General features: G+C 38.0%; 1 protein-coding gene across 1 annotated transcript in view; it reads left to right on the forward strand.

Annotated features, from left to right (window-relative positions):
* Nucleotides 1–5,207, forward strand: part of LOC136666288 (Fc receptor-like protein 5) — a 43,455-nt gene extending 38,248 nt beyond the window's left edge. The window contains exon 10 of the mRNA XM_066644386.1: nucleotides 5,122–5,207. Within this exon, the coding sequence (XP_066500483.1) occupies nucleotides 5,122–5,207 (86 nt within the window). The remainder of the gene's footprint in view (nucleotides 1–5,121) is intronic.
* Nucleotides 5,208–13,313: the final 8,106 nt, after the last annotated feature.

The raw sequence follows: 13,313 nt of genomic DNA on the forward strand, positions 1-13,313 counted from the left end.
TCCCATGAAGATTGCCCTAGCAACAATTAGCAATCATGCATTTATTTCCTCTCTTTCTCTCTCTCTCTCTCTGAGCAGAGGAAGTGGTGTTGAACACAGTGCGTATCTCATATGCATCTGGAGCAGTATGGAGTTCAGTGGTCTCTATGTGATGCTCTGTGAGTAGTAAAATTTCTGTTCATATTGTCATTAGAGTGAGTGCTGCTATGTGAACCTATTCATTAGGTACCACATTTTCTGTGAATTTAGAGTCAAGTGAGTATCACATCCAGGGATTCAGGATCCAGAACAGAGAATTTGGCTCAAGTGAAGACAGAATCTTTTTTAAAACAAGCAACATGTTTCTGTTTCACTTTAAATCACACTATATTTAAAGCAGCAACTCCTTGTGAAAAAGTCTGTCTAATTTTAAGTGGGAATTTACCTCATTGTTTTAGAGTAAATTTATTTACACAAAGGGTGAGTTAAAATAAGCATTGAGGGGCATGTAGTAACATTTAGTAGAAAAAATTTAGAGCTGACTTTTTGTTTCTTGCAAGTGTATTGTTTCAGAGTATATCAGCTCTGCAGATAGAAATGTTTAATATAAAGTCTGTGGTGTTGAGGCTGTGTAATCTGAGTGTATGATTCAGTATTTACGTTACAGATATTAAAACGTTGCTTTGCCACTTTATTTTTTTTACTGATCGTCCACTGTGCTGACAGATGTTTGTAGTGATTTCTCTAATGTACACACTGCCTTTTACTTTTCAATACATCTCCCTGCTGAGGAGGAAGATTGTGACTTGTATTAATGGGTGAATCTGTGTAAAACCAAACCGAGAGTTCAGGTCGTGTTCTGACATGGTGTTAGAAGTGGTTTAAAGAGGTATATTTTATGACAGTCATTCTCAAACTGTGGTCTAAGTATCACTGGTGGTACGTTAAGCAACAAGAGGTGGTACGGCAAATGACCTTGAATAATTCACTACTTAACTAAAGAATTTATTGACAACAATCTAAAATCTAAAGTTTTGTAAAGTTTCACAGTTTTCATAATTACGCTTTAATGAAATTTGTTTGTGTTAAAAAACAACAACAACAACATGGGCTATGTATAAATATGTAGAAATACTCCAGAGCCCAGAAAGACTAAATCCAGAGGCATAAATAGAGAGAAACAAAGCAAGAATTACAGTACGTACAAGTGAAGAAAACAACAAAAGAAACCATTCAGCTGCAGAGAATCAATGTGGCCGTTCTTCACATCATTGGAGTCCTGAAACACTGTGCCTCCGTGACCTACTGATACAAGCGCAGAGAGCCGCTGTGAGCACCTGCTGTTTTCACCTATAGCCTATTAAAACACATGATATTATATTATTGTTATAATAAATTCACCTCATTTTTATTTCTTTCAAAATGCATATATCCCATAAATCCTATATGTTTTCTTAAATGTATAATTCTATTTAAAACATTTATTGTTGGTTTAGTTATTTGTATTCTCTCTATAATATTTAGTAATTATTTTAGAATACTTTTGTGTAAAGCATGTCATTTTCAAGTAAAAGTAAAAAAGATAAAAGCAGGCAAAAACCATTGCTTTATGAGAAACAAAACAACAACACTCTCAAAGAATATTATATATATATATATTAAGGCAGAAACATATTTAACAACTTAAACATTTATAAAGTATATAATATTTTATTCAAGAAGTTTGTGTTGTAAACTTTACTGTAGCATCATCCGAGAAAGAGCACAAATCACCAGTGAATTCAGAACCTGGAGAAGGAACTTCAGGTCAGTGCACAAGAGGGACATTATAGAGGCAAATTCAGGACAGACAAATAAAAGTGAAAATAAGTTTGGTTGGTGAAGCAAAACAGAACTTATGAAATCAACGCGATCTAAAAATCTAGCACCACAATCTAAAAAGGGTAGCACCGCAGTGAGAGTTTTTCTCAAGAGTGTTGTATCATTAGGAAATAAATTTGAAGAGTGGTGTATTCAAACAATTGCATTTGGGTTTGATTTTGAGGGTCTAGCCCCCTCTATCTCTCTCAGTGTGTGCAGTCGACTGAATGACCCACTACATGTTTATTATGCTACAGGGCCATCACATCTACACCAACAGGCACAACTCCATCTGAACTATTAGAGAGAACATGCAGCAAGAGCTTCAGAGCATTATCTTTCTAGACAAATATTCCTAAAAATAAGTCCTGAGTAGTACCCACAGAAGCAGCACAGCAGCCTCTTCTCTAATACAACATGAGCTGAACATGTTTGGGGTAAAATTAAACATAACATCCAGAATTAACATGAAAACTGTAGTGTAACAAAGGGCTGAAGGTTTGGACTGTCCTAAGACTTTGCTGCCAGTGAGTAACAGTCAGTGCATGAACCCCTAATGGCTCCACTTGTTTAGCCAATCAGAGCGCGAGTCTAGGGATGCTAGCATTGAGAGGGCTCAGTAGTGTTACAGTTCTGAACAAGAGAAGGAGTGGACCTATGTTGGTGGATGGACTTTTTCCCTCATTGTGTGCGTTCAGATACCTGTAAGTGTTTATATTATTGTTCTTATACAGCTCCCTTAACTTAGATAATGTACAAATGTTATCATTAGTGCTCCATACTGTAACTGCGTTGGTAGAACACAGGTGTGAGATTAATGGTACACTAGTTATTTCAGTATTTGCTGTCTGAGAAAATGGGGGTTATTTACCTTTTCAGACACAACACAGTAACTTTGCTCATGTTTCTACACCCAGGCTGTGTGTCACTCTCTTGCCCTCTCTCCTGCTCTGGTTTGTGATGACTGTTTCTGTGTTTGTTTTGGTTCATGTCTCCTCCCTTGTCTCCACCTTGGCCCTGCCTTAGCCCCACCTTGTAATCAGTTTCTCCACCTGTGTCTCTTTGTGGTCCTGCCCTTTTACCCTCTAGTATTCCTCACTGCAGAAACACTCCACATCCAACTCCTTCATGTGATGCTAGGGTTAAGGTAAGGGTTAGGTTGTACTGGGAGGAGCCAGTTTTAGTCTAATCCAGTGAAAACACAATGACGGAGGAGCTAGATCATGTCCAACTCCTCCCTATGGATTTCTGGTTCTGCAGCGCCAGCGTGTGTTTTACATGTGACCACCAGTTCACAGTCGTTTCCTCTTTGTTCCTGTCTTAGTTCTGTTCAGTTGATTTCTTTCTGTTTGTTTGTACTTTTGCTTCCCTACACGTGTTTGTTTTTCTGTTTGTGCTTTTGTCTTTTAAATAAAAGATTCTTTGTGTCTACGTCCACCTCCATCCTCTCATCAACCGTGACACTGTGTCTTACTTTGCAAACTAAAATATTAAACTGAAAACTCAAAATGGTAAAGACAGTGCTGGTAAAAGTGTGTTAAGGAGTGTGTGATGATTGTGAGTGTGTGTAAACTCTGTCTCTTTACCCTTGAACTTTAAACAAGCTAAAAAACATGCATTTGAACTGAACTCTGTGAATGTTGTGAAAATAAAAGCCGCTGTGCTGACTTCATCATTTCATATCAGCAGTAAAACCCAGACTGAGAGTGGAGTCTCAGAGCACAGTCTTTACTGGAGACACAGTGTACCATCACAGTGATGTCTGTCAAAATTAGAGTCAGAGTTATGTGATGACTTCTGTTTGCTTTTTTACAAATAACTCGTTCAGAATTGTGTTTTTAAATATGTTGTTGCTCTCAGATGGAAACACAGAGAAAAAAAATTTTTTTTAAAGGAGAAAGAAAAAATTATATATTGTATTTTTAAGAAGTGTTTTTGGTTACTTTTGTGAAGAAAACTGTCCCAGAATAAAAGTGCAGTTGGTGTTTCCAGAGTCAGAGAAAACTTGAGAAACATCAAAAATGGAGATACATGGTTTTGTTCTGTTACGATAAACATTTAAAAGCATTTGTGATCTTTGAACAGAGAAACCAACACCTACAGTGAAATAAAGATGAAATAAGTACTTTAATAATAAATGGTGTGGGTTGTGTTTATTCTGAATGACAAAGCTGTGCTACATAATGTGATTTAGACCTTTATTATTGTAACAGCTGTTCAGAACCTGTAAGTACGGGGGGAGTAAGGGGTTGATAGGATGGGTGTTAAAAATGATGCCTTTTTCCTTGATGTAGTTTTCTGCTTCCACAAACAAACATCCATCCATTATCTGTAACCGCTTATCCAATTTAGGGTTGCGGGGGGTCCAGAGCCTACCTGGAATCATTGGGCGCAAGGCAGGAATACACCCTGGAGGGGACGCCAGTCCTTCACAGGGCAACACAGACACACACACACATGGACAATTTTGAGTCACCAATCCACGTGTGTTTTTGTACTGTGGGAGGAAACCGGAGCACCCGGAGGAAACCCACGCAGACACGGGGAGAACACACCAACTCCTCACAGATAGTCACCCGGAGCGGGAATCGAACCCTCAACCTCCAGGTTGAGTTTAGTTGAGATTAAAGTTGAGATTAATTTTCTTGCCTCTGGGCACCAGACAAAATTTGTAGAACTGGATCCTCAGAAGAAAGAGACTGATAGAGATGTATATTCTCACAAATGTAGCTTCTAATTCTGTAAGTATCTGAAGAAGTCTAATCTAGAAAGACAATTTGTTTGTAATTGTGGAAATGAGGCAAAACAAGTATTAATATACATATCTTTCAACTTCACAATGCCAAATTAGTCCAAATACAAAATGTATTATTAGATAGAGATGTAATTTGTTCTTTTTTTGTGTGTGTGTTCTCCAGTGTTGACCAAAGAAGGTTAAATTTGCTTTAGCTTGTAGTGTAGATCATTAGCTCGGCTGCAGCTTGACTATTTTTAATCAAGAGTAGCTTAAGCTACTGCTTCAAAATATCTCTCTCAACACTTCTGTTAACTATAAAAATAGCACAAGTTTAACCTTGATCTTATCTGGTATCTGGTGATACACTTTACACTGTGTTTTTGACTCTGGCACCAAGTAGCTAATGTTGGTCCTGTAAACACAGCACTTCCTCTATTTAAATTAAGAATGGAATATATGTGACCTCAGTAGATTAGAATATGTATCAGACCAGAATTTCTCACACAATATTTCACACATATCTCACAATTTCTTTCTTCTCTCAGGCCTTATAACCAGTGAGATGGACCATTTTGTTTTACCAGCCCAAGTGTCCCTTGGCCTCATTCGCTGTGCCAACTCCTGCCTCTGAATCCTCAAGGTGCAGTGTCTCACCTCTCCTATTGTTGCCAAAAAACGTGGATTACTTGGGCACTAACAGTTTTTTTGCATTTTGAACCGATATGGGGTGCGTTTTAATCCGTATTTTTGAGGTCACAGTATTATTGCGATGCTTTGAGACAGAAACATGCAGCACTCTCTCAGCCTGAGCGAGGGGCAGACTCTCCACGGCTCCTAAACAGAGAATGGCTTTTAATTGGTCATCACCTTTATATGTGGCCAATCCTCAGCCAGAGTTATCTGTCCATCGTTCAGTACTGCGGCCAATGGAGTCACAGTCCCTCCTACAGGGGGTTGTTTTGCAGCGGTGCTCAGGTCAGTGCTGAAACACTGGGAACTACAGCTCTGCTTTCAGATATAACTAATGTTAGCACCGTGTACATTTCATTCTCCCTCAACACATCACAGATGAATTACATACAAATCTAAAAAGATAATTTAGTATAGATCAACAATAACAAATTATTAGACAAATATTAGTCCTAAACAAGCAATTATGACATTTTGACTGGACATATGATAATGTAATGAGGACGATAAGGACTCTTAGACCCATAAGAGTCTTTCACTTCAGATCCTATTGTAATTAATGAACAGTGTAAAATAATAAATTTATTTTAAACTGGTGATACAGTATTTACAAAATTCATGGAGAGATTCTGCTTAACCATTGTTCAAAACTATTACATTATTTATTTACACAACCAGAAAGTAGAAATACATTTGAAAAAGAAGACAGAGTATGTGTGATTATGTGTGGATATGTGGCCTAAAATCTCATGGCTTAGTCTGAAATATGGTGCAGGTTACAAAAAGACCTCAGCAGATCTGAGGTCAGTAAAAAACAGCTGTGTCCAGAATGTCTTAACTGACCAAGTTGTCCCCAAACTGATAAAAGCAAATGGTGCACTGAACATTTCACGGCTTTACTGAGGAGCTGAAACACCTGGAGCCCAAATAACTGGCACATACACCGGTACTAGTCAATACTAGTCAATAATATGCTGTTGGAAACGAGTTACAAGAATAAATGATACTCTTTATAAACTCCTTTACTTTGTCTGAAGCAGTTATCTCACTCAGAGCTCAGACAGTGGTGAATAATCACCCATTAATTTTTATTTCACATGAATAATTATTAATGCAACTTAAAAGTATATATTTCTTGCACAGATATTTATGTGTTTGTAATGATTTATTTGCACTGAACTCATTAATGGTCTATTAAAGTAAATTAGCCATATCCAGTATGTGAGTGTATGGAAATATATAAGAACTGTTGCATACACCAACCAGTCTCACACCCACAGTACAGCTTCTCAGTTCTGAGAACAGAGAATGGTTAGATATGTGTTTGTAACTTCTGTTCTACTGGTATAATGGCAATGACAACCTCAAAAAATGAGGAACTGAAAACCAATGAGAGAGATGTAAAACACATGCAGTGTGTGTGCATTCTAATAATGTTTTGTACACAATCAGAGTTGAGTTGAGGTGTAGTGCTGGTCCTCAGCTCAGAGCAGGTATAATTTGGGTGTTGGATCATTTTCAGCACTGCAGTGTCACTGATGTTCTAGTGGTGTGATAGTATTTTTAACTGCTATGAGTGGATCAGACACACATTAGTAAAACTGAATCTATGTGTAGTGCATTAAAACCCAATAAAACACTGGAATGTGAGAATGTTTTTTCATGGGGGACTGCACATCTATGTAAAATATGGTTCATTAATGTTGGTTCATAAATGTTTTCATTGCTCTACAGCAGTAAAATAATCAACATATAAAGTGCTATCCTCATTATTTACCCCATATCTACAACTCTGCCATTTTCATAACTGGCTTTTACAACATTGTGTGAGATTGTGAAACACTGCGTCTGGGGAGCAATGATGCAGTCAGTTCACTACAGAACAATCCCCCTGAGAGCTTCACTGTTGTTCTTGATTTCAGACTCAAACATCTGAGGAACATTCTCCTAGATTTGCACCATGTTTCCACACAAGCAAGAACAATAGAACACACTTGATTATAAATCCACTTCAACTGTCAGGTCACATCCTGCAGCGCCGTTCTTCACATACCAACCACGGCTGAAGTGAGCACAAGTGAACAAACAGCCACAACAACCATCAAATTGTGGCCGGAAAGAGCAGTTTGAGCCCTGCAGGGTCTGTTTTAGCTGCACTGGCTGGAACATGTTTAAGGTGCTGCTGTATGTGAGTATTACACACACTTAAAGAAAGGTGCGTTATCTGTCATTCATCAACAAGTGGGTAGATGATATAGTGGCCACTGAAACTTACCACACAGTCACAGGTGCTGGATGAGTTCTAAAGTATATTTCTTGCTCAAAGTGCATAATGCCTCTTTTAGATCTGGTGAGCACATGGCACTTGGAAACAAAGAACAAACTCACTGTTGAAATGATGAAAATGGAGGCTGCCTAGGCATTAAAATGACATGAAAATTCAGAAACACTGATCCAAACTGTCACAGAATACAAAAAGTAATCTTATACACGTCAATGACTCTGTCTTTCCAAATGATTTAATCAAGTTCTATTCTCTTGTTATGAGACACCTGTCACAGAGGCAATGGGCTCACACCTCTCCAGGTGATGAAGCAGTGTCTGTGACTGGGGCTGATGTGATGAGAACCCTCCTGAAGTTGAATGAGAAGTTAAATATGTAAAAAAGACTGTGATAATCTTATTACAGCAGACTTGGGGTGAAAGTGAGTAGGAGGCATTACCACTCTCTGTGTACTCTTCTTATGCTCTTCAGTGATAAAGGCAATTCAGAACTTTAGACAAACAAATAACCACTGTCCTTCCACAAAAAATAGAAAAAGAAAAACTAAATGATGAAAACCTAAACACATTATGAGACTAAACTCAACAAACAACAACTGCAAGACTTCTCAGACGAACCAGAGACATGAAAGACATTCAGCTGAAGTGTGATGTCATGGACACCTTGAGGCCACTAAGGAGGGGTCTGTTTGGGAGGGGATGCAGCACTAATCAGATAAGACCTCAGTGTACTTTCTGCATGTTCTATACTTAAATATATTTCTTTTTCATGCAACAAAATGAAGCATTTACCAATCCAGTTTAAACTGACACTGAAGGGTTAAAAGCCTCTTTAATAAATTCTAACTGATTTGCTTAGATTGGATTTGTCTATCTTGATGGTTCACAATCATAAATGTGAGTGACATGTATCTGTGTGCAATGTGAACAAATTTGACATTTAACACTAGAAAGGCTGACGTTTTGGGATCCTGAGGACTACCCCTCCTTCTTGCAGCCCATTAGTGGACTATTAGCTACACATTCTGTAAATGAGGCACAGCAGAGAAGCACTCTCCAAAGGACACGGGTTCTCAGAGAGAGAAAGAGAGATATACAGCTATATCCTCTTTTTATCTTAAATTGTTAGTTTATATATTTTTTTACATTTGGATCTAGGGTAATTGGTTAATTTCTCTGTCCTACTTTGGTGTAGATCTTTCTTTTCTTATTGCACCACACATTTACACTTTTACACATACATATCAGAGATAGACAGAAAGGTAAGGAGGGGCCGTTTGGAAGGGGATGCAGCGCTCAGTTGACGAGTTCCCTTTGTACTTTCTGCATGTTCTTTGAATACTTAAATTTATTGCAATATTTATGTAACAAAATTAAGTATTTATCAATCCAGTTTAAACTTAAAATGAAGGGTTAGTGGTTCTCTTGTTGTCGATGGTTCACAATTATAAATGTGAGTGACATGTATCTGTCTGCAATGTGAACCAGTGTGAACAAGTCTGACCCTTAAATGGCTTAAATTGGTACGTGTGTGTGCTCCGTCCAAAATAGGTCCCTAGGCCCTGTGTAGTGCAGGATGTAAGTGCTTATATAACCGCGTCTACACCAAAGTCCTGCACAGCTGCATTAAACACATGAAATGCGATCTGTTTACATTCATGCATCTGATATGTATCCGATCTAACATATGAAAATCTGATCTGAAAAGATAGGATCTGACATGTCCACACAGTCCTGGAAAAAAAGCCAGATTTGAGTCACTTCAGTCTAGAAATGTGAACATAGCCTTAGCCCTGTGGCTAAAATTCAGCATCAACTCTTCACCAGCTCTGAACAACGTGGTGTGACCTCACAGGTTACACACTGGATAAAATATTTTATGGGATACAGTGTCTAAATAATTATGGGGATGAGGCTGATTCCAGACCAGACCTCATCACATGAAGATTGCCCTTTTATTTTATTAAAGAATAGAGGACTGCTTTCAGTTAGGGCCTACGTTTCTTTTTTCCCACAAGAGGCTTCATCCAATTGAACTTGACCGTGAGTCTAATGTGTAAAATGGTTATTCATATATCGATGTAAAAGTGCTCTTTAGATTTCTTTTCCTGTCTCTCTCTCTCTCTTTCTCTCTCTCTCTCTCTCTCTCTCTCTCTCTCTCTCTCTCTCTCTCTCTCTCTCTCTCTCTGTGTTTAAGAGCAGAGGAAGTGTTGTTGAACACAGTCCATTTCTCAGACTCATCTGGAGCAGTATGGAGTTCAGTCGTCTCTGTGTGATGCTCTGTGAGTAGTAAAAGTTAATATTTTCATTAGAGTGAGGGCTGCTGTATGAAGCTGTTCATTAAAAACATCTTTTCTGTGAATTTAGAGTCAGAGAGTTTCAGATGCAGGGTTTCTGGATCCTTTACAGCAGAGGAGAGAATTTGGCTCAAGTGAAGACAGAATATAAATCACTCTATATTTTAAGCATCAACTCTTTGTGAACTATTCCACTTAAACATTAGGGCTATGGTTAGAGTTTAAAGAAGAACAGGGGCTTTAGTATCATTTAGTAGAAAAAACTCTCAAATGTATTGTTTATAATAACACCATTCTCCAGCTACTGAGGCTCATTCCACAGAACAACAATGTTGTAAAATGATTGCTTGGTCTTTTTTAGGGAATAAACTAGAATTAAATTGTTACATTTACTTAGACTTTAGACAACATTAAGAACAAACTAATTAGAAACCCGTTCTATAATAAAGCCGGCATAATTTCTCTAAGACAAGGACATGTCTCTGAATAAACAGCAGTGTTTAATGTCCACACATTGTACCTCCATAAAGACTTTACAAACACACAACACAGAGACTTTACTCCAATCGATACAGTAACAAACCAGAATGATATAATGTCAGTGTATTTTTGTTCAGTATCATATAAGACCACACTGTAACACAGACACGTAGAATGTGAGTGAAAGTAAACGTTGTGTCGGACACTGTAGAGGGGGTTTCTGACTTGTTTTATTGGGTAAATCTGTGTAAAACCAAACCAAAAGTTCAGGTCGTGATCCGACATGGTGTAAGGAGTGGTTTAAAGAGGTGAGAGAGCCATAACCCCAAAGAATGCTATTGTTTTATGACAGTAGTTCTCTAACTGTGAGAGGAGTATCACTGGTGGTACGTGGAGCAGTAAGAGGTGGTACACCATCTGACCTCCAATAATTTACTACTTAATTAAGGACTTTATTAATAACTGAAAATCTAATGTTTTCATGTTCTCATTCCGTAAAGTTTAAAAAGCTTTAATGAAATTAATTTGTGTTAAATAACAGCAACATGAGTCATGCTTACACTGTAGTTAATAATGTCTCTGGAAATTCACCGCTTTTTTTTCAGGGAGGGAATGCGAACCCCCAGCTTTTTGTGAAATCCATGTAAAAGAAAGCCCAGGTTCAGCTGCTTACTGCACATTAACAGCTCTCTTCACACATCACTCTGATTATGGTTCTACGAGGTACTTTATTAAATGAAATGGTTCTTTATAGAACCCTAAACTTGAAGAACCTTTTACATGATTAAAGGGGTTCCTCAGATTGATCCAGAATGTGTATATGGTTCTATATAGTACTTTTTAGAGAGGGGTTCTTTATGGCACCAAAAGGATTTTTCTCTTGTTACGATGTCAAGTTTTGGTTCTACAAGGTTCTTTATTAAAGGAAATGGTTCTATATAGAACCCTAAACACTTGAAGGACCTTTTGCATGATTAAAGGGTTTTTTACATTGTGAAGGGGTTTTTAAAAAGTACTTTTTAGAAAAGGGCTCTACATGGCACCAAAATGGTTCTTTTCTTGTTTCGATGTCAAACTTGTTACAATAAAAGAACCATTATTGGTGCCATATAGAACCCTTCTCTAAAAGGTGCTCTTTAGAACCAGTTACAGCACATTCTCCAGCAACCTGAAGAACTCCTTCATGATGCAAAGAACCCTTCAAATGTTGAGGGTTCTATCTAGAGGCGGCACGGTGTCTTTGTGGTTAGTGTGTCCTCCTCTCAGCGCTGGGGTCTTGGGTTCGAGCTCTTTCTAGGTGGTGTTTCCATGCTCCCCCTGTGTCTTGAGTGAATTGAACTAGCTTCTCTAATAACTGTCCTGGTGTGTGAGTGAATGAGTGTGTATGTGAATAAATGTCTGTATGTGTGTGAGTGAGTGTGTGTATGCTCAGATACAGACTGGTGCTCTGTCCTGGGTGAGTCCCTAGTGTCAGATGCAGTCCTCCAGGTCATTCCTGGTTGTGAGTATGCTGTGTACATTTGGCTGCTGCTTGTCACCTGTGTGTGTGTGGACAATGTTAAATGGAATACTGATCTCTGCAGTGTTGACTGTAAAGTGTCCTTGGGCGCCTAGAATGGCACTAAATAAATGATAAAACAATAAAAAAAATGAATAAATATAGAACCCTTGTAGAACCATCATTTTTAAGAGTGAGGACAAAGTTCAGATAAAGTCCAGTACACATTTTACTGACACTTGTGTTCACACATACTGCTCTTCCGGGTGAAATCTGAAATATTCCTGGGTTACCGTGTTTGTGTGAAAGGGGCTTATGTCGCCATGAATATGGGGTCTTATTCTTTACACGTCAAAGAGCAAAAATGCAGGAAACAAAAGGAGAGTTCATATACAGCAAGCTCTAAGAACTGCCTGGCATTTTCAAAATGAATAAACAACCTAACATTTATGTCCCCTTTTACTGCAAGAGGGCATTTTTTTAGACATCTTATAATATTTTTTCAAATTTTCTTTTTAAATACAGAGCCCAATAGGACACTGATTGGCCCAAAGTCTTCAGGAAGGGAGCTTCTAAAGCTCAGTGTCTGCTCTCCTGCTCTCCACCTAGAGACCACTGCTGGTTGCAGCTGATACACACTAGAATCTTACAGTTCTACAATTACAGTCTGAAGTTCATCTGCATATTTTGCTAGAAATTTTTCCCACTGTTCTTCAGTGATCAGGACCACCACAGATCAGGGGGTATTATATGGGTCATAGGCCATTGTCAGCACTTAAGTCAGATAGATGTTGTGGTGGTGTGATAGTGTTGCACCTGTATAAGTGGATCAGTCACAGCAGTGCTGCTGGAGTTTTTAAACACTGAAGCCGCTTCATTTCCACTCTTTTATACACATGTTGCAACACTCTAACCCTCTATTACTCTCTCTCTCTCTCTCTCTCTCTCTCTCTCTCTCACTCACACACACACACATTTTTTCCCCTCATGCCTGGCTTGATCCACACATTTATCTTTTATAAAGTTGTTGAAGCTGGAATATGTGGGTTTTATTGTCTGAGCTGTGAGCTGTGTGCCACAATATTCTCAAGTAAAATGTGTGTCTTGTGTAAAGCTTTTCTCCCTGAAACTATTACTCACCAAATTGAGAGATTCAAATTCAAGTTTCATAAAAACTATTCTGAAATGTTATTTTAAAATAACCAGTTTTTCAGGCATACAATTCTACACATTCATTTGTTAATTTATTTCTTATATCACCCTTCTAAAAAACAAGGGAATCCTCAGGATTAATCATGATTATCATAGAATGTTGTTGTGATTTAATTTTTTAAATTTAAATTCAATCTATTTCAAATTATGATCACAGCCACAACAATAACCCACAACCAGTGAAAAATGCTTAGTGAGAAGAAACTTTTCAGTAATTATTTACCACATTTGATTGACTTCTGACACTTTAAAAGCTTCACTTTTGAGGAATGTGTGT

The sequence above is a fragment of the Hoplias malabaricus genome, chromosome 14 (assembly GCF_029633855.1).
Source record: "Hoplias malabaricus isolate fHopMal1 chromosome 14, fHopMal1.hap1, whole genome shotgun sequence".
Lineage (NCBI taxonomy): Eukaryota > Metazoa > Chordata > Actinopteri > Characiformes > Erythrinidae > Hoplias > Hoplias malabaricus.